General features: G+C 37.5%; 2 protein-coding genes across 3 annotated transcripts in view; one reads left to right on the forward strand and one right to left on the reverse strand.

Moving 5' to 3' along the window:
* The first annotated feature begins 25 nt into the window (after positions 1–25).
* LOC121390720 lies at positions 26–16137 on the forward strand. Of its 2 annotated transcripts, XM_041522621.1 has the most exons (5): positions 26–147; positions 429–530; positions 6972–7143; positions 13265–13353; positions 14291–16137. In XM_041522621.1, exons 2-5 carry the CDS (start codon positions 476–478, stop codon positions 14431–14433), a joined length of 459 nt encoding a protein of 152 aa, XP_041378555.1. In that variant the 5' UTR covers positions 26–147; positions 429–475; the 3' UTR covers positions 14434–16137. The 2 variants fall into 2 exon arrangements, with proteins under 2 accessions (XP_041378555.1, XP_041378556.1); XM_041522622.1 differs by lacking the exons at positions 429–530; positions 6972–7143 and having other exon boundaries at positions 33–147.
* LOC121389769 (ATPase family AAA domain-containing protein 3-B-like) overlaps positions 5223–26550 on the reverse strand; it is a gene marked incomplete at its 5' end in the record, with an annotated part of 61459 nt that continues 40131 nt past the window's right edge. The window contains 4 exon segments of the mRNA XM_041521418.1: positions 5223–5278; positions 24477–24613; positions 24616–24706; positions 26387–26495. Coding sequence (XP_041377352.1) covers positions 24507–24613; positions 24616–24706; positions 26387–26495 — 307 coding nt within the window.

Below are 26550 nucleotides of genomic sequence, written 5' to 3' on the forward strand. Positions count from 1 at the left end.
AGCAAACGGAGTTGTTTCCCATTAATAGAAAATTTCCATTTTAGGGGTATGGAGTAGTTACGGTATTGTAACGGAAACTTTCGCCAACATCTCAGTTACCTCAAAACGCTTAGGCGAGTGAAAAATCGTATTCATCAAAATGCTAAGGTGAGTGAAAACCAAGCATTATGCATTTATGAAGTAACTGGTAACGTAGCGCTGACATCGAGTGATCGACACGTCACACGGTCTTCTGTTTAGCGCTACGAGATGAGGCATATACCCCATGTGTAGCAAAACAAATGTCAGTGTTCTGTAAAGAATTCCATCACATTTTGTTGAAAACACTTACTCGATATTGTTGGCACGTTTTAATTTTAATTTTTTTGCAAAGCCAATGAATAAGTCCAAAATTAAAAAATATCAACTCAAAATATTTTCTTTGGCAGCCATGACAGATAACGCGAGATTCTCGTGAGAATTTGACGTCACATGAATGGGGAAAACATCCATTCATGGAAATGTACAACAAATTGTCGTCTGCTACAAATGTGAGTGATGGGCAAGAGTTTACAAATTATTTTTTATAAATCTTTTGACTTGATATATAAACTTTTGTGCAATTATTATACTGTGATGTGTACACTGTCAAGACAAGTGATAATAGTTTTATTTAATATATTTATTAATGCAATATGAAAAGACATTATTTCGGGTTCCATATCACTAACTTGTGACTCGTAGAATGGGTCCCTGACGATTTGAGATACATAATGATTGTATTAGTACATTTTAAAAATGATTTGTAATTTTATTGTAATAAGCCTTATTTTTATTTGTTAACGTAAACATCCAAGGATACTTTGGATTTCCCTCCGAGTAACTTTGAAGATTGTACTTACAGCATGGCCTATTTTAGCTATAGTCTGTTTCAAAATTATCATTGATTGTCCTATGTCTAAACACTATTGTGCTCATTTACACTGTTAATAACAGACAATTTGTGTTGTTGAAATAATGATCCTTTTTGTTGTTTACATTGGCTTTTTTTTTATATTGTCATTTTGTGTTGTCCAAACTAAGGAGCATGGAACATCATTTATATTTATCTCATTTGCACAATCTAAATATTTCTGAAACAGACTATAACAGGAAGTGTTTGTTATTTAGAACTTATAAAAAGTCGAATACATTGTTTGTTGCCGTTTTATGTAAGCATTAGCGACAGAAGTGGTTGTTTTAATGTTTGCTGCGCACTTATGTGCCTTCATGAAGGCCAGTAAATACGGGGGGGGGGGGGGGGGGGGGGGGGGGGGGGGGGGGGGGGGGGGGGGGGGGGGGGGGGGGGGGGGGGGGGTGTCCCACTAAAAATGTGTTCATTACTCGTTTAAAAAACATTAAAATTAAAATAACTTCAGTTGTAACACGTTTATTGTTCCATTGTACTGTGGCAGTGAAACAAATAATTTTTAAACAAATATTTTAACTTTAAAATACAACACAAATGCTTAGGTGCGCAGACTTATTATAGGTGCTACCAGTGTACCTTTTCAGTGTTAGATCATAGATCTATGGTTCGATGAACATGCAGCTAATAAACATGTATAGGAATAAAGTTGTCTTGAATTTCATTATTATGTGCAACGAACATGATTAGGATAGTAGGGATTGGAAAACCCACTGGAAGTAAAACTACGACCCAAACATCTCAGGTGTGCATTACTGACTGAATTAGCTCCCTCATCAGTGGTGGATCCAGAAAATCCAATTTATTTATTTAAAAAAAAAAAATTGGGGGGGGTGGGGGGGGGGGGACAGTGACATGAGGTGGAATGTCAAGGGAACTTTGTGGGAGGTTTGGAGGGGAATTCTAAAAAATAAATAAAAAATTAATATACAATAAAATTATAACTATCGCTAAATTTAGGGGGGTGGGCTTTACCATTTGCACCGAGTACGTATTTTATTTGTTTTAAGCCTTGATTGTGCCAATTTCAAAACAGTTTTATATATTTAGGCGGAATAAGATTGAAAAACGATTCATTTATAAATTGAAATAAATTTGAAATATATTTTGCGGTTTTAAGTAGTTGGTTTTTGTGAAAGCTGAAAATAGTTTCACTACCAAAGTAAGTTAATATAGTTTTTTTAAGACTTTTAGATATCTGCAGAATGACATGGCATCAATCATTTTTTAAGACTGATTGTCACAGGGATTCTATAATACCCGTAACTGAATAAACACGATTGTCCAAATATCTCTCCTAACTGTATATCTATTAGATCTCTCTGTAACGGGCAGTTATACCCGCTTTGGCTCGTCTAGGTATGATCAGAGATACGATCTTATATAAAGTATATATTATTATAGCACGTTTAGTTCACTAGAAAACACAACAAAAACACCATACACTTTGGAATCTGTATTAACCTACGCTGACAAATGTACTGCCGCAGTAGTTAATTAATAACAACAATAATAACAACCCAGAACTGATCACTTAATTAGTTAATCTCTAGGTGTCTAGTTTACACAATATGCTGATCACTTCACCGTGACACAACACCCACACGTGTGATAATTGAGAAACGCTAACAGGGGAACTTAATTAATAAAGGAATTACAACACTATTCCTAACTGGTTAATTTTTAATTAACCCTAACTACTCATTCAATAACCTTGTAATACAGACTTAATACTGGTACCTATCACAATAAAGACAATAACCTACAGTTTACCTAGGTCCTTTAGGATGACTGGCTAAGCTTTATATTACCAAATACTCGTATAATGTTAGAACAATCAGTCTACGATTTACTTCATCAGATGACCGAAGACACTGTCTAAAGAATATTGGTATAATACAGTATTAAAATATTTAAAGTCACATCAAGGTTATACACAGAGCAGAAAATATATATTTACCAAAGTCCCGTCTGAACTAATATAGATCGTTCAGTGGACAACGTCCGTGATCCCCTGGAGCCTTCCTAGTTCTCCTAGATATCTCTAAACCCTAGCTATTTATTATCAATCGAATATCGCCTGGGGGTACATCGCGGCACCGAATCTTATCATGTGAGTTTCCACCACGACCAGAGTCGGTATATTTTCTCTGATCGTCAGAGTGGCTGTCGCCATTCCGCGAGCAATCCCCTGGCCATAAACAGCACTACCGGAGATATTATGTAACTACTAGCCACATGGCCTCCACACCTGCTCTGGGTGTGTATTAGACGTACAGCTCGATGACCGTCGCGCATTAGGTATTACATAACAAGTTGCCCACCTGTCTAAGTGCAATGAAACTGCACACGGCCCTCTAACACAATTAATATCGCCACAGGCGAAAACAAAATTAAGAGCATGTTCCGTCACACCGATACTACATGCAGTCATTGCGTTCATGACCGGCCTCGGTGGCGCCATGGTTAGGCCATCGGTCTACAGGCTGGTAGGTACTGGGTTCGGATCCCACTCGAGGCATGGGATTTTTAATCCAGATACAGTCTCCAAACCCTGAGTGAGTGCTCCACAAGACTCAATGGGTAGGTGTAAACCACTTGCACCGACCAGTGATCTATAACTGGTTCAACAAAGGCCATGGTTTGTGCTATCCTGCCTGTGGGGAGCGCAAATAAAGGATCCCTTGCTACCTGTCGTAAAAGAGTAGCCTATGTGGCGAACAGCAGGTTTCCTCAAAAAAAAAACCCCGTGTCAGAATGACCATATGTTTGACGTCCAATAGCCGATGATAAGATAAAAAATCAATGTGCTCTAGTGGCGTCGTTAAATAAAAAACTTTTTTCTTTTTTTTTCATTGGGACCATATAGCAAAAAAAAAAAAAAACCACATTTTTATATTGGGGGTAACCTATATTGGTGGGGGGGGGGGGGGGGCGGCGGCACCCTACCCTATGTATGTATGCATGCATGCATATATGTATGTATGATTTTATATGAACATTTTTTTTAGTATAATAATAGCCCCACATCCCCTCTCCCTATGCCACTGTACAGGAGTCCAAATATTACCGTCCTGACCTGTTTTTGCCGGTCAACATCACCACGGGCCGGGATATTTCTTTACCTGTCGTCCCGTCGAACCGGCAATTCTTTTGCGTTTATACCCAATGAGTGCCCCACGACAGGCATATGAAAGCCCATGGTATGTGATGTAGTCCTGTCTGTAGGTAAGGCGGGATGTAGCTCAGTGGTACAGCGCTCGCCTACTGGCCTATTGGGCTATTTCTCGTTCCAGCCAGTGCTTCACAACTGCTGTAACAAAGGCCGTGGTATGTACTATCCTGTCTATGGAATGATGCAGATAAAAGATCCCTTGCTGCTAATCGAAAATAGTAACTCATGAAGTGGCGACAGCGGGTTTCCTCTCTCAATATGTGTGGTCTTTTACCATATGTCCAACGCCATATAACCGTAAATAAAATGTTGTTATATAAAACATTTCCTTCCTTCCTGTCTGTGGGGAAATTCATATAAAAGATCCCTTGCTGCTGATGGAAAAAAAATAGCAGATTTCCTCTAAGAGTGCTTTAGTGATGTTGTTAAACAAAGCAAACTAGGTACTTGCATTAGCTGAGTGTGTCATTAAATAAAACCTTCCTTCCTTAATTAATTAATTTATTCATTCATTCATCATTCGTGTTGCAGTATCATGTCAATTAGGAGATTAACATCATCTGGTTACATTTAAAACCTCACGCTAACGCATTCGGTTTGAAATGTCATTTAGCAGTGTAAAATGCACGATAAACTACCTCCAGTCTGACTTCAGATGATGTTTATCTCCATTCTATCATGGCTAAAAAGGTGTTCAATGTTGGAACTATTTTTAATCTGTGGAGCAAAAAGTTGTGAATTGGCTAGACACGGCCATGTTTGTTGGCTTTGGGTCAGCCTTTAAACACTAACGCGCTCATTCCCATTCTGGAGCTCGTCGCGGTATGACATGTTTGTGCAAACTGCACGTGCTTTCGCGGCTCGACTTAGGGATCCTTCACTTTTGTTGTTTTTATCAGTGAAGTGAAGTTTTCTACTGGGATGTATGCGGCTATTGGAACTGATTGAACGCTTCTCGTTTCGACAGTCTGCACCACCAGGTTGGATTCGTTTTAGCGAGATTCCTTGCCTCCACGTCATTTCTCCGTCTGACTATGATGACTAGCTTTTTTCGTGACTCGTATGACGGCCATTCTGCAGAACGCCACGGTTGTTCGCGTTTAGTCTCTACATGTCAGAGCCTGTCCTAGCAGCACTGGAAGATTGACAGCCCCACTCTAAGAAAAAACAGGAAGTGGGGTAGAATTTTCTTTATTAATTATATTAGACATGCGCATCAAAATTTTAAAGGCCCACTATTTAATTTTTGGATGTATATTACAAAATTGTCCGCTTAATTTGTTTCTGTCCCGGGACAAGCCCCTGGCTATCCAGAGACGGGCCCCGGGACGGACATGCTCGAAACTCTAGTGGTATATGAGCATGTAAAATTTTTTCGCACTTGCTAACGCGCTGTTGACAATTAAATCTAAACATACGACTGTAGACTTAAGACACATTTAATAAATGGTTATAAAGGAAAATTCATGAACAAGACTAAATAAATAAATAGTTACAAACTATTTTCTGTCACGATCAGCTGATGTTTATCTCAGGCCTCACTCGAGGTCAAAATCATAGAGCAAAGTCACTTCTCTCTCAAACTTTAGTTTTTAACAGCATGGAGACTTGAATTTTTAATCCAAAAAAATAAAATACCCAAAAAGAAGTGATCTTAATGCAGGTGCAACGTTTACAATTTGTATGTTATTTTTTTTATTATTATTTTGTTTTACCGTCTGTACCGCTAATTGATAGATATGTGCTCTATAGTTTTTACATGTCGCCGTCTTTAGAAATAATGAAATGTAATTGAAAAGCACCAATTTTAACCGTTTAAAATTCATTCTCTCACAAGTTTGTCTTCTCATTTCATTTAATAACTACTCATGCAGAGTATTGTCCTAGTAGATTAATCTACCACGGTCCAGCTTAGATTACCCAGAGGCAATTAAATGCGTTCCACATGCAGTCACAATTTCTTAATTGATACACTGAATGGGTACTAATATCCGTGAAGCTGTGAAAATTGCTTATCTGCTGCACCTTGTCAATGTTGTTTAAAATAAAATAAATTTATAGAATTTACCGTGGCACTGCGACTTGGGGATCCAGTTTAAGTGTAGGACAGGTCACCGCTTATTATGAGTGCATATACATTAAAAATCCGCTGTGTATTATTTTATAATTTCGGCATCTGTTTTGTATCTTGAATTTATTCATGACATAGTCTACGTAAAACTAGTTAATTACTTTCCGCATTTTTTTCACTTCGAGGTCTGCTGCTCTAAACGAATCTTTTTTTTCAATATAGTTTCCGGTGGAGCATGACCCAAACCCCTAAAAAAATTCACTGACCTGACATCGTTCTTCCTCAAAATCAACAATAAAATATATGTCAACTTACAGTATGAAATTAGTGGGTGAGCGTTAACTCAGGCATGCATTTAAAAAAGAGTAAACCAAAATACAACTCGATATTGGCATCAGTATTGGTATTGTGTCCTTACTGAATACCACACCGATACAGAGGTAAATCACTCCAAAAATACCGATACCGATCCTAAAATTTCATTACTGTCCAGCTCTAGTTAAGACATTGACATAGCCAGAATTTTAGGGAGAGGGGAGACACTCGATCAGATTGTCTAGGAGTCGTGTTTTGGGGATACAGAAACATATGAAAACTGGGGGAGAGAAGAGGTGCGATAAAAAAAAAAAAGGTGGGGTGGGGGTGGTATGGCTGCATACCCCACCTTGAATATACTGTGTTGTTAACATCATGTAGACTTATTATGTTGTCAGATTTATGCCATCTTATACAATTCATATTTAAAATAAATTATTTTGAACCTTGAACCTTCACTCAAGCAACTGCAACAGCATCATCGACATCTGGGATCAATAGTTGCTTAACAACGCTGACTGAAATGGCCAAATGGTGGCAGGAGAAAGAATCCCGCCTGTTGAGGGATCTGGATGCCATGGTTGATCTTCTTGAAGATCTCAGCCACTCTGTGGCCTTTGCGTCTGCCTTGGACAGGTTGGTCCTCTGTCTGTCTGTCTTTTTGTTCCCAGGGAGAGGGATCTAGCTGAGGCAATAAAGCTCTAATCTGTGGTGCTTTGGTCACAGGACTGAACCTCCGCTATGAACCCATTTTCTGTCATTTTTCTTCTCTCTCGCTCCCATCTTTCTCCTTCTAGTTGTCCTCTCTGTCTCTCTCTCTCATTTTCTCCCATCTAATTGTCCTCTCTCTCCATTCTCCTTCTAATTGTCCTCTCTCTCTCTCTCTCTCTCTCTCTCTCTCTCTCTCTCATTTTCCCCCATCTAATTGTCTAATTATCCTCCCTCTCTCAGCTTTCTCCATCTAATTGTCCTATCTCTCCCTCTCTCAGCTTTCTACATCTAATTGTCTTCTCTCTCTCCCTTTCTCATATTTATCCTTCTAATTGTCCTCTCTCTCATCTTTCTCCATCTAATTGTCCTCTCTCTCTCTTTCTCTATCATATTTCTCCATCTAACTGTCCTATCTCTCTCCCTCTCTCACCTTTCTCCAGCTAATTGTCCTCTCCCTCCCTCTCACCATCCCTCTCCCTCTCTCAACTCTTTTCTAATTAAAACAATTTCTACAAACTTGGAGAATTATGAGCCGATTCACGCTTCGATTTACATCAGTCACCTCTCCTCACAATGTTCACATGCATCAAGAAAGAAGGTCAATATTTGAAAAGACAACTCGCTGCCCCAACCTCTCCATTGCGTGGCAGTGCACATTGTGTCAAGTTTCGATGGACACACTTTAGACCCACTTCACCCCACCCCCGCCTAACGTCCTGTATATACCTGTCAAGAATATGGCCTTACTGTCTCGCTGCACAGTTCACTAACAATATACGACTTGAAGACGTTCGTCCACTCAGACATTTTAATCCCAAGTGCTGCTCTGCACACACCGCATGTGCAGTACAATGTGCTGAGATGGACCAATCAAAAACTAACTAATAACTAATTATAATAAACTAAAGAGGCTGATTATAATAATATAAATTAAAGTTACAGGTTAACATTGACGTCAGAGTTCATTCCTCCCAGTGCACTAGTACCGAATTGTGACATACCTTGTAGTTCACATACTACATAGTAATTGTGGAAGAATTAAAACAATTAGTATTTCTCAATGGTAAGCCTTCTGGCTGGATTTTGCCCATGTTATTTTGTAATATTATGCATTGACATTTGGAACATGGGTGTATAGCAATATAACTATTAATAGGTAGGTGAAGAGAGTACATACATAACATTTTATATGGTCCTGTGGGGTGAATGTAATAAATAAATGAATAAATAAATAATACATTTCAAAGCTGACCTACCCTACCTAATTTTTCTCGGCAGGTTCCCTGAAACATATTTTTTGAGGCATTAAATTCATCTGGTCAAAGTGTGCAAGGCGACCTAAGCTTTAGTTCCGCATTCAGGTCGGCAAGTCGAGTATGACCTGACCATAAGTCAAGACTTACCAGCCTGGGCCCGTACCATGAAGCGATAATAGCTCTCAGATCACCTTAAGTACATGAGGTAGCTATACACTTAAGGTGATTTTAGTGCTAAGATCGCTCCGTGGAACGGGGCCCTGTACTGTCTCCCGAATGTGTTGTCATTTTAAAAGGTTTTCGGCAAATAAGATACTTTTACATTATTAAAATTGCAATTTACTTGCATGTTTTGCTTAGAAAATGAATATATCTATAACCATGCAATGCATTTCTTGACATCATCATGTCTTGTAGTATCACAATGTCTATTTTTGTTAATTGCACCCTAACTGATGTTACATTTTGACTGTTACAAGCAAACAAACTGTAACCCAGAGGTTTTAAATACTAGTATTCAAATCAACTTTTTAATCCTTGCATTCATGGGCCTAGGCTTAATAGATAATATGCAAATGTAATCCACCTTGTTCAGACGAATTCAATCTTCTGTGGTAACTGATGTTATATATAAAAAAAGACATGTAAATTTTCAAGTCATTTCTAAATTAATTTTGTCCTCAAACCTGTGCTTGTATCTTACAGTCTTTGTTCATAAAATGGACCGGCCTCGGTGGCGTCGTGGTTAGGCCATCGGTCTACAGGCTGGTAGGTACTGGGTTCGGATCCCAGTCGAGGCATGGGATTTTTAATCCAGATATCGACTCCAAACCCTGAGTGAGTGCTCCGCAAGGCTCAATAGGTAGGTGTAAACCACTTGCACCGACCAGTGATCCATAACTGGTTCAACAAAGGCCATGGTTTGTGCTATCCTGTCTGTGGGAAGCGCAAATAAAAGATCCCTTGCTGCTAATTGGAAAGAGTAGCCCATGTAGTGGCGACAGCGGGTTTCCTCTCAAAATCTGTGTGGTCCTTAACCATGTGTTTGACGCCATATAACCGTAAATAAAATGTGTTGAGTGCGTCGTAAAATAAAACATTTCTTTCTTTTTTTTTTCTTTTTTTTTTATAAAATGGATGCTAGAGAAGAATTAAGATCTTTATGTAATGAAAATGAAATTTTATCCATAACTCATACATATATAGCAAAACCTTGGTAACTGATGTTAGGTCTCACTACACAGATGTCATCTGCCATTCAAACCCATGTTAAAATACCCAACTTCAAGCGAAGATTTCCCATAGAATGGGTTCTCGTTGGCACTAACAACATACACCATTGCGAATATACATTATATAAGCATTTATTTTCACTCCAAAATTGAGAACATTTCCGTCTGTTTTTTTGCTATATGACCACATCTGGCTGTAGTACCGGTCCGAACAGGTGGTTCATTAACCGATTCACTCCGGCTGTCACTTGTGCTATATACCCATGTCCCAAAAGGTCGATGCACAATCTTACAAAATAACATGGGCAAAATACAGCTTACCATTAAACATACATATTGTTTTAATTCTTCACCATTTCCTAGAAGTGAATATGTGAACCATAACATGTGTCACAATTAGGAACTATAGTGGACCGTCATCAATCAACTCTCACCCGGAAGTGATCTGTGTAGTGAGACCGTACATTTTTATCCATAATGTAGCCAAAGTTAAATTTCATTCATGGAGTATATTTTTTAACCTATAGTAGACAAATTTAAAAACAGAGAGAGAGAACATTTTGAGAGGACTGCTAAAGCAATACATGTCCATACTGGGCCCGACTAATTTTCATATCTCCTGAATTCATGGGCCATAACTATGTGAAAAACTGGTACATCGCCATGAAAGGGTAATGTGATCTGTATCAGTACATGTGAAATATATACACACAATTTCAACTCAATATTTTGGACGCATCCCCCCCCCCCAAAAAAAACCCACCCAACAACAAGAGGCTGAAAAACATTTTTGTATATCCTGATTCAAGGACCATAACTGGAGAACAAAATAGTAAATCACCATGAAAGTCAAACCTGATCTGTAACAATACACGATGAAGCTATACAGATTTCACCTCAATATATCAAAGCATTGTGAAACAAATATATCTATATATGTGTGTGTGTGATTGGGGGGGGGGGGGGGGGGGGGAGACAGATGGACGGACAGACTGACAGAGGTATAGAGATGAAACCTATAGTCCCCTCCGGTATTTTAGTTTGAAAAACAATTTAATATACATATATATTTTTTTAAATTATTATTATTTAAACACTGACTATAAAATGGTTACAGTTAATCAGAACTGATTACTATTTTGCTTAATATACAATGTATCTTATCATTATGCATGCATGACCCATTTGCAGCCATATGTGAATACTGTACCTCACGGACAAAGAGATCTTATAATTTATCACTTTATGTGATAAATGAAAACTATATTAACAATATTTGTTTTTATCATCCCTTAAAGGCTTTTGTAGGAGACATCGCTGGCACTATAATTTGTGATATCTCCTGATTGGTCAAATTTTAATCACAAGACAATGTTTTGTTACATCTTTGTTTCAGCGCTAAACCTACCATTAGTGACGTCACGTCACTGCCGTTCTGCTAGTTAACGAATCTACTGCTGACATTCAACCCACATTACTGACATTGTTTACAACTGTCGCAGATGAAAATAATGATAATGGATGATAAAAAGAATACCCCCTCGTGTCTTGTGATATAATTTATTAGCACTCGTTGATAAAAGTATAAAATACTCGGCAAGCCTCGGATTTCATACTTTTATCAACTCGTGCTGATAAATTATGATATCACAAGACACTTGGGGAGTATCCTCTATTTCTTCTGCTGTTTGTAGTGAAAACATATTCTAGCACAATGACGTCATAGAAAGGTGCTAGAAAAACCGTCTACCACATGTGTGTAGACGCTAATCCGTCCTTTTCATTGGTTGATATTAGGATGTACACGGCAGTTGCTACCGTTTGATTACGTAATTTTTTAAACAAAGTAGTATATGACGCCACATAATATGAGTAGGTCTTCTCGACACCACTGTATGCTTTCACACTCATGACGTAACATGGGCGTCAGCTTAGAGGTGACGTCACGTTACAAAAACAAAATGAAGAGACATACAGTATAGTTAGACTAAATTAATAATAAAATTTATAGGACAGGTTGTGCTAGAAAATATTTCTGGCACTCGTCCTTTTGTAGATGGTTTTTCTGACACTCGTCTGAAGAAAATCAATCCATGGAGCTCGCTAAAGCTCGCTCCAAATATTGATTTTCTTGAGACTCGTGTCAGAAAAACCATCTACAAAAGGACTCATGCCAGAAACTATTATTAATCACCATCCTCCAAGTTGATGTTTAATAAAGTCATGCACTTTTGTGGTCACAAATTGTAACAATAGCTTAACATTATATCATGAATTGTTTAATACTTATATGTATTTGTCATGTTTATATTATGCATTTATAAGAATAATATGATGGGAATTATATTAGTTTTATGGTATTTCGTGTCGGTCAGGCTTATTTGTATTGTTAGTTTTTAACAATAATCCCCTATTTCAAATTCTTGTGGACAGACATTAAACTTATTTAAATGAAACAGTAAAAGATTTATTAAAGTTAACTTACTAGCTGGTAATTAAATAAAATGTTTTTGAAAATAAACATAAAACAGTACCGTAGCTAGGGCTTTTTTGTCATGTGGGGGAGGGAGGGGGGCAGATGAATTCTTGAAATGAAAGAAGATGGAAGGCACAAGACACTAGGACGTCCGGGGGCATCCCTCTCAGGAAATTTTGAAATCTAAAGGCTCTGAAATACTATTTCAGGGAGGTACAATACATGAACTTAATGCGATCTAGTGGATTATAATTCTGAAAAGGAACGCCATGGATATAAGCTCTTATTTTTATTGTGACCAACACATTTTGGTAACTGATGTTAAATGATAACTGCAGTTACAAAGTTCAGACACGCTCAAAACAATATATAAAAAAAGAGTTTTAGAACTTTAGCCGAAATATTCATTGTTATAACCTAGGAGGAAAATAATCAATAATTGTTCAATAAAATATGCCATTCTCTTGCTATTCAAAACACAATAATTTTGCATGTTTGTGTTTATCATTTGTTCCAACAGCCAAATAAAATTTGAAAAACATTTCGCCAAAGATCATTCCAAATGTATTTATCCATCTAATATTTTATATTTGAAATATGTTAACTTAAAAGTGTTTACAAAACCCCACGAAAAAGCAAAGTACGATTTCATTTTGTTGGAGGTGGGGTGGGGCAAGTAGTTTGGTTTGGGCTGAAAACGCAGTCTTTTTGAAAATTAAATTTCTCTTTTCACATGTAGGAGATTCAACAGACAAAGGGCGGGGCGTAGCCCAGTGGTAAAGCGTTTGCTTGATGCGTGGTCGGTCTGGGATCGATCCCCGTCGGTGGGCGCATTGGGCTATTTCTCGCTCAAGCCAGTGCACCACGACTGATATATCTAAGGCAGTGATATCTGTTATCCTGTTTGTGGGATGATGCATATAAAAGATCCCTTGCTGCTAATCGAAAAGAGTAGCCCATGAAGTGGCAACAGCAGGTTTCCTCCTTAATATTTGTGTGGTCCTTAACGCCATATAACCATAAATAAAATGTTTTTGAGTTCGTTGTTAAATAAAACATTTCCTTTCCTTTTCTTTCAACAGACAAACTTCTTCAGCTCATCAAAACAATTCCGACAGCTTCAGCCCTACTAACCAGCCTGAGTCCATTTTTGGAATAAACATCACCCAAGGTGAATCAGGTTGCATTATACCCATCCACAAGGTTCCAGCAAATAGACATTTAAATACCTCAGATATTCAATCAAATGATGATATACCAATCCACAAGGTTCAAGCACACACACATTTACAATCCTTAGATATTCAATCACATGATATCGTACCAATTCACAAGGTTCAAGCACACACACATTTACAATCCTCAGATATTCAATCACATGATATCATACCCATCCACAAGGTTCCAGCAAATACACATTTACAATCCTCAGATATTCAATCACATGATATCGTACCAATCCACAAGGTTCAAGCACAAGCACTAAAAATGCAGTGCTCGTCTAAAGTGCTTACTAAATCTCGGTAGACACATTTACAATCCTCAGATATTCAATCAAATGATATCGTACCAATCCACAAGGTTCAAGCACACACACATTTACAATCCTCAGATATTCAATCACATGATATCGTACCAATCCACAAGGTTCCAGCAAATACACATTTACAATCCTCAGATATTCAATAAGATATTCAATCACAATCAGATATTCATATTGAGTCAGATGGTATAAGCTTTGTCCACCAAACTGAGTAGTTAATAGTCTAAAACTCCTTAAACAGTTAAGAAAAGTTTTCTTTAAGTTTCTATAATGCTTTCTGAATTTTTTTCTGGGGAGGGGGGCTACTGCATGCTGGTGGGAGTTGTCACCTCGTTGGCCTGTGGTGGCATGCTGATGGGAGTTGTCACCTCTTTGGCCTGTGGTGGCATGCTGGTGGGAGTTGTGTCACCTCGTTGGTCCATGGTGGCATGCTGGTGGACGTTGTGTCACCTCGTTGGCCCGTGGTGGCATGCTGGTGGGAATTGTGCACACTATTCTGTGGGTTCCTGAATAGGTTTAACAACACCAATTTGTTCCATCCTCTGTAGCTCTGCTTTTACTTTAGCCATCAACGGCAATGCAAGGCGTCTGGGAGTGGTTACTGCAAAAGGAACTGCATCTGTCCAGACATTGTTTCTGCCAGACTTCTTGAAGATTCACAAGCTCTGTAAATTTCAACACAGCGTGACAGTGTTAAAAACAGCGTGACAGTGTTAATGTTCTGCCTTCCAACAGTTTTCGCGTACGGTCTCATCTTTTACACATACAGCTATGCGGTCTCGTAACATTCTCCATAATTCATGAGGTTTTCTCAAGTTGACTTAGTGTGGTAATGTAAGCATCAATTGTTTCACTGTTCTTGAGATTGCTTTATTAAACAAATAAGCCTCATATGCTTCATAAGTTTCACCAATGCAAAATTCTTTGAAGTTTTGCAGAACAGTGTCAATATAATTCCTATCCTCTTGCTCCGAAAAAGGTAGTCCATCATACACTTCCGTTGCATCCTCACCAATACAAGCTAGAAGAACTGTACATCTATAATGAGATGGTTCCATATCTAACTGAGATGCAATCTCATAATTTGTCCACTGACGGTAAAATCGTCTCCAGTTACTTTCCACATTTCTAGTACTCGTAATATCCAATTTACTAGGCATGGGTATATTAGCTTGAAATAGTTTTGGAGTTGTTTAACGCACTCTTTCCTCCTTATCATATAGTAAGGGAGACAACTACTGTATATACTAAGCTGCATGAGGTATCTCAACTCTGGTAATCACGTGACAGTGGTACTAAAAGGTTGTTTTGTTTAACGACACAGCCAGACCATAATTAATAATACTTAAAATCTAGGTCTACTCTGGGTGTGGCATAAAAAAGTACGTTTTTCATTTTAACACAGAAACGGATGACTATCCTCAGTTTTGTTTTGTAAAGTACTAAAAACACCAACATGATCTCCATATTAATAGCCATAATACACCAATTTATTAAAACTGTAAAACATGATTTTGCATCAGGAAAAGATGTTATAATATTGTATTGTGAAACTGAAGCTTTGTAGCGGCTATGTACTGTGGCAACGTTTTACGCTGGGGGTAGAGGAATTCTACCCCAGAAAACATTGGGGAAATATGTATGGAGTAGGGAGTGGGGTGAGGCGGAGTGTGGTGTTTTTACACCTTAAACCTTGCACATTTAATGTATAATGTTCTGAATGTAAGTAACCCACTGTGCTAAATGCTGTAAGCAATAGTGACATAATGTTCTGAATGTAAGTAACTCACTGTGCTGAATGCTGTAAGCAATAGTGACATAATGTTCTGAATGTAAGTAACCCACTGTGCTAAATGTTGTAAGCAATAGTGACATAATGTTCTGAATGTAAGTAACCCACTGTGCTGAATGCTGTAACCAATAGTGACAATGTTCTGAATGTAAGTAACCCACTGTGCTGAATGCTGTAAGCAATAGTGACATAATGTTCTGAATGTAAGTAACCCACTGTGCTAAATGTTGTAACCAATAGTGACATAATGTTCTGAATGTAAGTAACCCACTGTGCTAAATGTTGTAACCAATAGTGACATAATGTTCTGAATGTAAGTAACCCACTGTGCTGAATGCTGTAAGCAATAGTGACTGCAACTAAAACCCTCAATCCATAGTGTCTGAAGTTGACCGTGTTCCTGGCAGTCTATACTGACATTCATTCACACAATACAACTTTTTACGGACTAGGCTAGTAGTATATTAAAAGAATGCCTTCTTTTATTAAGATATTTAAATATAATTGTCTGATGCTGTAATTGGGACTCTGTGGCAGCCCGCACTTTGCAGACTTGTCATAATACGCTCTCGGCTATGTATCTATTGATGTATGTATTTATGCATGAATGTATTTGTCATAAGTTTGTAACCTCACATATGGATAGCAGTAACAACTAAAAATACGGTGGTGCATTTTATATAAGAGTTCATATACATTAGTATCATCTATCTAGTATTTTTTGTGTAAATATTGTAAGACGATGAATCAGGGCGCCCCAACCCTGGCACAGTCATTAATGTCTGGGGCAAAAAAAAAAAAAAAAAAAAAAAACCAAACAAACAATTTAAATATGAATTTTTTTTTTTTTAAATACATGTATATTTGAACTTCATTGAAAATGCATCAACCATATTTGTAGATGTAAAAAGGGTATGAGAAGAAATAATACATTTAAATAATTTTGTATAACTGGTAGGCAATAAGAATAAATAAAAATAAATGCATAAATTGGTTAGGGATATTGTACTTTATAGCAACCTCACATATGGATAGCAGTAACAACCAAAAATACGGTGGTGCATTTTCAATATAAGAGTTCAGTATACATTCTTTGCTATATTTTTGTTCCTTAGATAATAAAGTTTTTGTTATTTAAATACAATCTTTGTTGTTGATATATTTATTTTAGAACTTGGGGAAAACCACACTTGACACATGATAAATGTATATATATATATATATATACCATATATATGAAACGTGTGTGTGTAGAAGTAGTAGTGTTCATAGTGTATATGGTACTTGTTATGCTTTAAATACGGTAATACTACATCACGTCAGTGTAAAGCATGTCATCAGAAGTTTGTTTTGTTTAACAACAGCACTAGAGCAGATTGAATAATCAATCATCGGCTACTGGATGTCAAACAGTTGGTAATTCGGACTCGTAGTCATCAGAGGAAACCCGCTACATCTTTCCAAATACAGCAAGGTATCTTTTATATGCACTTTCCCAAAAAGGATAGCACATACCACAGCCTTTGATATACCATGTCGAGATGGACTGGCTGGAACGAGAAATGGGCCAACCGACGGGGATTGATCCCACACCGATATATATACTGAACAAAATAAGAAACTTCCGCTAACTTTGCTTGAACATAACTTGATGAAAACAAACCGGGGGGAATAATTGTTATATATGCGTTTAAAGAGTGTTCCATTATGCATCGTTTTGTGCAAAAATCATGGCCATAGGTTAACAGAAACTGGGAGAAATTTTGACCAAGTGTGATTGGGGTTAAAACAAACAACACCCACTTAATAACGGGTATGTCCACCTCTTGAATTGACCACTGCAGTGCATCGTAGGCACATAGAATTGACTAAAGTGTTGATTTCTGCCTGTGGAATATAGTTCCATTCCTAAATGAGCGCTTGACGAAGTTTGTTGACGTTAGCGGGTGGGTTGGGATGACGCCTCAATCGTCTGTCCAGACTATCCCAGACATGTTCGATGGGGTTAAGATCAGGACATTTAGTGGGCCAGTCATCAATGAAATCAATGTTGTTTGTCCTAAGAAAATTTACAGTGTCTCTAACTGTATGAGAGGTGGCATTATCATGCTGAAAAATCGAGATGCTGGCGTTGTTATGGAACAGAGGAATGACGTGATGAGCGAGAATGTCATCGCGGTAACGTTGAACATTTAAATTGCCATCAATGATGACTAGTGGTGAACGATAACCATGGGCAATGGCTGCCCAGACCATGACAGAACCCCCACCCCCGAAACGATCTTGTTCAAGAACACAACAGTCAGCATAGCGTTCATTTCTCATACGGTAGACGCGCACCCTGCCATCACCACGTTGTAAAGAAAATCTGGATTCATCCGAAAAAAGAACGGTATTCTAGTGTCACCGTATCCAACGAGTGTGTACATGTGCCCAATTAAGACGATGATGTTAAAACGCATCCGACATGCATGTAAACCGTTCTCCCGCAGACGATTACGAACAGTTTGCCCACTGATTCGGTTATTATGAAGCCCAGGTGTGTTAGCAGCAGTAGCAGTGGCAGTTTGGAATCGATTGCACAAATGCGTGTTCATGATATAGCGGTCTTGACCACGCGTTGTAACACGCGGACGTCCACGACGTGGCAAGTCGTTAGTGCTTCCTGTCATTCGAAATCTTACGCGAAGATTTCGTATCGCTCGACTAGAACTCCCAACATGCCTTGCAACGTCTTCTGTCGACATGCCAGCATCAAGCATGCCAGTCGCCCGTTAGCGTAAATTATTGGGTATTCTGGGCATACTAAAAATGCTACAATGTAAAAAACATTAATTTTTTTTACAAATTTTGAAGCGTTTTCGTTCACTTGACAACAATGTCAGTAAGACAAGTAAAACAAATTGATCGAATACTACACGGGACATGTCGAACCATGCATGCACGTGCAAATTGAATTTCACGTTGTCGACAATTAACAGTGCAAAAATAATCGATAAAATTCATGAATCCTGATAATACAGCTCAAGGCTAATACTACCTATATAATTTCATTACGCAATGAATTCTTTAACACAACAAATACTGTATGTACAAATCGGAAGTTTCTTTTTTTGTTCAGTATATATATATATATATACATATATATATATATAAATTATATAGGTATATATATTAATTCCTCCAAATACAAGATGTACATGTAAACACAAATGCATGTATCATATGTATTCACTGCGTGGGCGAATCATAGGCACATTTTTTTTAGTCCTTGGCCCAAATATTTGGTGGAAAAATTTTAAAACAATGTTTTGGGGCCAAATTCTCCCAGAACGAGTTTTTGACGAATGGCGAGTCATAAGTGGTCGAATAAACACAGTTGTTATTAAATAACGAATGGGTACCACTCGCACAGGGTGCCGTGCACCCTTTAAATATGAGGTAAAAACTTCAATACAAGACTGCACTATTGTAGTGAAAACATTGATATTCGTGTTCCGACAGCCATATCCAACAATCCCCTCCAAATACAAGATGTACATGTAAACACAAATGCATATATCGTATGTATTCACTGCGTGGGCGAATCATCAGATCATTTATTTTAGTCATTGGCCCAAATATTTAATGAAAAATTGAAAGCAATGTTTTGGGGCCGAATAGTTTTTGACGAATGGTGAGTCATAAGTGGTTGAATAAACAGTTTTTATTAAATACTACTATCGAATGGGTACCACTCACACAGGGTGCCGTGCACCCTTTAAACGTGAGAACCCATTCGGAAGTCAGTATATACGAGGTAGAAACTCTATACAAGACTGCACTATAGTGGTGAAAACACTGATATTTGTGTTCCGACATCCATATCCAACAACCCCTCCAAATACAAGATGTACATGTGAACACAAATGCATGTATCGTATGTATTCACTGCATGGGCGAATCATAGTAACATTTATTTTAGTCCTTGTCCCAAATATTTGGAACAATTGACAAAATTTCCTTCAAGGGAGGGACAGCTTACTTTCTATCAAGTTTTCTTTAAAAAAAAAAAAAATAGAGGCCCATGGAGCTCGACTTGCTCACCTCGTATTAAAACTGTACCTCTGAAAAGTGAGTCATAGTAATAATATCTTATCATAGGTGGTCATTTGGCGACCACTAATTTGACATTAACAGATGTACATATGGAAGTATTGTGACACAGACCAATAATTAATCCACTTGTCTTGAAATGTGAATTCTAATTTTACCTGTTACAGGAAGGAAATGTTTTATTTAACAACGCACTTAACACATTTTATTTACGGTTATGTGGCGTCAGACATATGGTTAAGGATCACACAGATATTGAGAGAGGAAACCTGCTGTCGCCACTTCATGGGCAACTCTTTGCGATTAGCAGCATGTGATCTTTTATATGCACCACCCCACAGACAGGATAGTACATACCACTGCCTTTGTTACACCAGTTGTGGAGCACTGGCTGGAACGAGAAATAGCCCAATGGGCCCACTGACGTAAATGGTGAATAAATAAAGCTGTAAACTGGTGATGGGTAGTCATTTGAGGACCATTTGTACCAGTTTTGGTTTAAATCTACATTGCAGAACTTGAGAATAAGTTAAACATTTCCCTGCCAATCAAATGTTAGGGCAGCAATATTAGATTACGAATCGTTGTGAAAGAAATGACAACACTTGGTCAGGGCCATGAGTGAATCATTTGTACAAAGTTTGGTTTAAATCTACATAGGAAAACATAATGCCCATATTGGATTTTGAACTGACACCCAAAATAACAACACTTGGTCAAGTCCACAAAAAACATAATTAAGAGAAAGTTCCAATGCACCAACATTACACTCAAGGATCCAATCTATCATCAGGAGAGATACCAAGAGACAACCATTTTCAGGCTAAGAACCGGTCACTGCCATCTCAGATCCCATATGTACTGCCTGAAACTGGCAGACACTGATGAATGTCCATGTCAAAGAGGACCACAGTTCCCAGAGCAAATCCTGTAATTCTACCCACTCTACGATGAAGCCAGAATAAAGCACTGGCCGAACGGAGCAACACTGGATACATGTATAAATTCTACTGGTTGGAAATTTACATAAATTAAAGTCTTTCAAGTTCAAATATTTGCATGCAAGGTTTGATGGCCCTGTATGAATTGATAGGATATACCCCAGACAAGGGTCCATGCTTATAACACTAATTTAGTCTAGATTGAAATATCGAAAGAAAGAAATGTTTTATTTAACGATGCACTCAAAACATTTTATTTATGGTTATATGGCGTCAAACACATGGTTAAGGACCACACAGATTTTGAGGGGAAACCCGCTGTCGCCACTACATGGGTACTCTTTCCGATTAGCAGCAAAGGATCTTTTATTTGCGCTTCCCACAGGCAGGATAGCACAAACCATGGCCTTTGTTGAACCAGTTATGGATCACTGGTCGGTGCAAGTGGTTTACACCTACCCATTGAGCCTTGCGGAGCACTCACTCAGGGTTTGGAGTTGGTATCTGGATTAAAAATCCCATGCCTCGACTGGGATTCGAACCCAGTACCTACCAGCCTGTAGACCGATGGCCTAACCACGACGCCGGTAGACTCAAACAATTTGTATGGCATTAAACTATCCGACTCTTAAATTATTAAAGAGTCTTGTGTATGGACTCGACATGTTCTATGAGCCCAGTAAACTGGAAAGTAGCTCACAGTGACCTAGTAATTATGGTATGTGACACAACTCCATCCCATGCTGTTCCTGAATGTGAGATTTGATGGTCCTGCAGGCAAATGTATCCAGTTAAAATTTGTTTTTGTTTAACGACACCACTAGAGCACGATAATTAATTAATCATCGGCTATTGGATGTCGAACATACAGTAATTCTGATACATAGTCATCAGAAAAAAGCCACTACAGTTTTCCATTAGCAGAAAGGAATCATTTATATGCACTTTCCCACAGACAGGAAAGGACATACATGTATATCGACCACGGCCGTTGATCAGTTGTGGTGCACTGGTTGGAATGTGAAAAACCCCAATCGGTTGAATGGATCCACTGAGGTGGTTCGATCCTGCGACGCAAGCATTTCAGGTGAGAACTCAACCGCCTTAGTTAAATCCCAACCCTGGTTCAGACAGATGAACAACACCATACTATAATACGCTTTCCTCGTCACACACCAATATCACTAATACAGGGGCAGATCCAGAATTTTGTAAAGCGGGGTCACAAAATCAACTGACTGAGCTAAATGCCACCCCTGGTCCAGACAGATGAACAACACCACACTATAACATGCTTCCCTCGTCACACACCAATATCACTAATACAGGGGCAGATCCAGAATTTTGTAAAGTAGGGTCACAAAATTTGCAAAAGGGCAATATGAGTTTGTCGAAGGCAAATGATCTGTAGGGAGAGTTTGGGGACGTGCTCCCTGGGAACTTGAAATAAAGACACTCAGAGATACATTTTCAGAGCAATTTAGTGTTGTATATTGTGGATGATAAGTTTAAAAAAATTATTAAAAAGGTTAACTTCCTACAAGTGGGATCTGCCAATGACTAATTTCCATCTATTTTACTCAAATATACTCTGAATTCGACTCTGGGAGCAATTAATCTGCTACATAATTTCAGAGAAGTAGTTTATTGCTCACCATCAGTTTTCAACCAGAACACTTTATAATTATGCATGAGAGTGTTATGCAAGTGTTGTTTCAAACAATAACACTGGAGGGACATCATTTTTTTATTTAAATCATCATGGAGAAATATTTAAACAATTCCTTGGTTGTTTTTTTAAGACATTAGCAATTTCTTTTCTTTTTTTAGTTATGTTAATTACAAGCCTGCACTAATAATTTCAAGTCTTTCACACATGGGTAGAGCAAATATTTTTTTTTATGAGAGTGATTATGTGTTTGGAGCATTGGTGTAGCCAAGGGGACCATTCCCCCTCATTCACACCTTTTTTTTTTCACCACCTTTTATATTTGGTTATCACTCTAAAACATTCAGTGTGCACCCCCCTTAAAATCCTGGCTACACCAATGACTTGAGAATACCCCTCTGCATCTACCCTTCGCTATGATCTTTAAAAAAAGAAAAGAAAAAAAGAGCAATGATGCAACATAAGAATATTCTACATCATTCTTCATGGAATACAGCCATGATCTATACAAGGTTCCTTTATACATATTAATAGAAAGAAAGAAATGTTTTATTTAACGACACACTCAACACATGGTATTTACGGTTATATGGTGTCAGACATATGGTTACGGACCACACACATTGAGAAAGAAAACCCGCTGTCGGCACTTCATGGGCTACTCTTTTCGATTAGCAGCAAGGGATGTTTTATATGCACATATTAATGGAAGTAAATGATTGACAAACTACTGCATTTCAGTATGACAAAACATCACAAATGGTTATAAAAAATGAAACTATTACTTGAGTGGATGGGTGGGAGGTAAATCGAATCTCGAAAATAAAAATAAATGCAGATTACAAAACTGACAAATATTGTAATATACAAATGTAGCAAATGAACTGTGTACAGCAGACTACTTGTAAAATATTGCAATATATTCTCTCTCAACCATCTTCATGATTGATATAATATTGTCTAGGTTTATCAAACACTTGTATGGTCATTTAAAGAAGTTTTTTTTTTTTTTTTTTTAAAGGGACTATGACCTCAAAAGAAAGTTATTTTTCTGACAAAATTGATTATGAATTTATTTATTAGCATATTCATTACAACTTTGTACCAGACTGATTCCAAAAGAAGTTATGATAGTAGGGTATGCAACCAGGACTTACTATCGGGCATTTTGTCTACAGTTAAAGTTTTTTTTGTTTAATGACACTACTAGAGCACATTGATTTTTCAATCATCGGCCATTGGATGTCAAACATTTGGTAATTCTGACATAGCCTTAGAAAACCTGCTACATGTTTCCATTTGTAGCAAGGGATCTTTTTTATGCACCATCCCACAGACAGGATAGCACATACCATAGCCTTTGATATACCAGTCGTGGTGCACTGGTTGGAACCAGAAACAGCCCAATGGGCCCACCGACATTTCCAAAGTTCAAGGGACATAACTCCGTCAAAATGGGTAAATCGACATGAAAGTGAAACTTGATCTGTAAGAGTACATGATGAAACTATACACAAAATTTCAGCTCAATATCTCAAAGCCTTCTACAAAAAACATCTGGAAAACATGTGGGACAGATGGATGGACAGACGGATGGAGGGACGGACAATGAAACCTATAGTCCCCTCCAGTTGGACCAGAAGGAGATTAATAATAATGCATGTAATATAATGAGAGAAATAAATAGGGTCAGCCCTTTTTTCTAGGTACGGCCATGTTCTTGGAAACACACCATCTTTTTTCAAGATTTTATGCTCTCACCGACTTCAGTTGTATTCATTCTAAATAATGAGTGACAGCTTGCATCCACTTTCACTCTAACTACAGTTCTATTTACACTAAATAATCAGTGGTGGATCCAGAAAATCCATTGGGGGGGGGGGGGCAGTGACATGAGGTGGAATGCCAAGATAACTTTGGGGGAGTTTGGAGGGGATTGTAAAAAAACTGAAAATTAATATATAATAAAATTATAACTATACCTCTGATAATGGGAGCTATAGTGTGCATGTTAATAATGATCACTATTATGAATATGTATATAATATATATATATATATTGAGATGAATCCTATAGTTCTATGCACTCTAAATAATGGCAGTTACAGCATGCATGTTAATAATGAACACTGTTACAGAAATGTATATAATTTACATATCGAGATGAATCCTATAGTTCTATGCACTCTAAATAATGGCAGTTACAGCATGCATGTTAATAATGAACACTGTTACAGAAATGTATATAATTTACATATCGAGATGAATCCTAAGCCGGCTGCTATCACGTAGCAGGTTTCTTCTTGTTATTCGGAGCATTGTATGATGCTGCATCTTTTGCCGATTTGTACATGGCTTCTGATTGGTCGACTGATTGCTCGGCCTGCCAACCGACTTTCTTCGGTGTTGCTTTATGGCGTCCTGCACGATTTCATCGATCATTTTCTCTGTCAGTATCCTGTCATTTGAGGAGTAAGCTCGAGCCTGTAAATGAAAATCAAGTCAAATATTAGCCTAAGTACTCTACGGTTTGAGAGCAAGACCGATATCATGACATCATAAGTATATGCACCACTGGCCCATCAATCCCACAGTATTGACATTCAAGGGACATTCCTGAGTTTGCTGCATTGTAAGATATTTCTGACTAATTAAACTTACATATTAAATATATTTTCTTGTTTAAAACATCAGTGTCTGGTCATCTTGATATTCCTGAGTTTGCTGCATTGTAAGATGTTTACGACTAATTAAACTTACATATTAAATATATTTTCTTGTTTAAAATATCAGTTTCTGGTCATCTTGATATTTCTAAGAAGCCCAAACTGGATTTTGTCTTCAAATAATTTCGTACCTACGAAAACTAAATATTTTAGGAAATAAGTTGAAATTTAACCCACTACAAATATTAGAACGATTAGAAACACTTTTAATATACACCGATATGTAATTACAATTATTAAAAAGTATCTGTTAGTCAATAACATATTTAAAATTGCAGCAAACTCAGGAATGTCCCTTTCAGTCCCATATTGTATCATTATCCATTTTTTATCAAGGTATATCTACTCAGGTAGCGAATTAAACATCATATCAAATTCCATGTATTCCCTTTAATTATTTCCATCAGTATATTTAGTGTTCATTACTACAATCTTTATCAAAGAAACACTTTACAATGGATCGTTATTCTGTTCTGTAGGGCTAATGAAAGTAGAGTTAAATAAATGTTTCTGAAAGGTTGATGAGAAGGAAAATAAACAAGCATTCTGAGAGTACTGCTAAACCAATATATATATCCCCATGCCAGTTTTTAAAAACATTTCCTACTTCAAGGCTTTAACATTAAACTCTGTAAAACAAATAAATTAAATTTCTCTGTTATGGTACTTGAATAAACTCCTATATATATGTCCGCATCGCAATTTTTTGTTGTTTCTTTTTTACAAATCTCCAAGTTCAAGGGCTTTAACTCTGTCAAAGATAGATAAATTAAATTTCTGACAGCATTATGGCACTTGAATAAACTCCTGTGAAAGTCAAACTTGATCTAACCATAATTCTGTAAAAAAAAGGGCAAATTGCTATGACAATCAAACTTGATCTGTAACTCTACTATACGATAAAGCTATACACGAAATGTCAACTCAATATCCTGAGGCATCGTGGAAAGAAAGGCATTATATGTTTGGGACAGACAGACACATGGACAGACACGAAACCCATAGTCCCCTCTGGCTGGATCGGTAGGGGACTAATAAAATACCATTTATTACAGGTGTGTGCATAGCACAACGTCCAATGAGCAACTTCTGTAAGCCCTACAGTAACTGATGAAATATTTTCTGTGTCTTTATCATTTTCCTTTCATTTTCCTTCTGTTAACAAAAACCATCTGCCGCAGTTGAAATGAAATTATTATAATAGATATATTTTTGGAATACAGCAGGGGTGTTAAATAGTGTAACTGTTAACAGTAAGTTTATTTATTACTTTTATTACAAAGAGTTTTCTTCAAAACATTCAAATGTTGTTAATATCACAGTAACTTATGACCCAATCATACAATAGTTGGTGTTAAATCGAAGTTAAACTGTACTGCAATAATTAATTCATATTTTGGTGAGAGCTGTCGATGTAATACATCTACTGCTTCCTTACCTGCCATGCAACTCCAAGCTTGGAAATTTCTCAACCCGATAGACCCGATATCACTTTAGCAATCTCTGTGCACTTTTTACCACAATCGAACTGCTCAACTTTTAGTCGTCTGAAATTGAAGGAGGAAGAACACATCTGTAATACCATCATGAAGGCTGAGAAAA

The sequence above is a fragment of the Gigantopelta aegis genome, chromosome 15, assembly GCF_016097555.1.
Source record: "Gigantopelta aegis isolate Gae_Host chromosome 15, Gae_host_genome, whole genome shotgun sequence".
In the NCBI taxonomy this organism is placed as follows: Eukaryota; Metazoa; Mollusca; class Gastropoda; order Neomphalida; family Peltospiridae; genus Gigantopelta; species Gigantopelta aegis.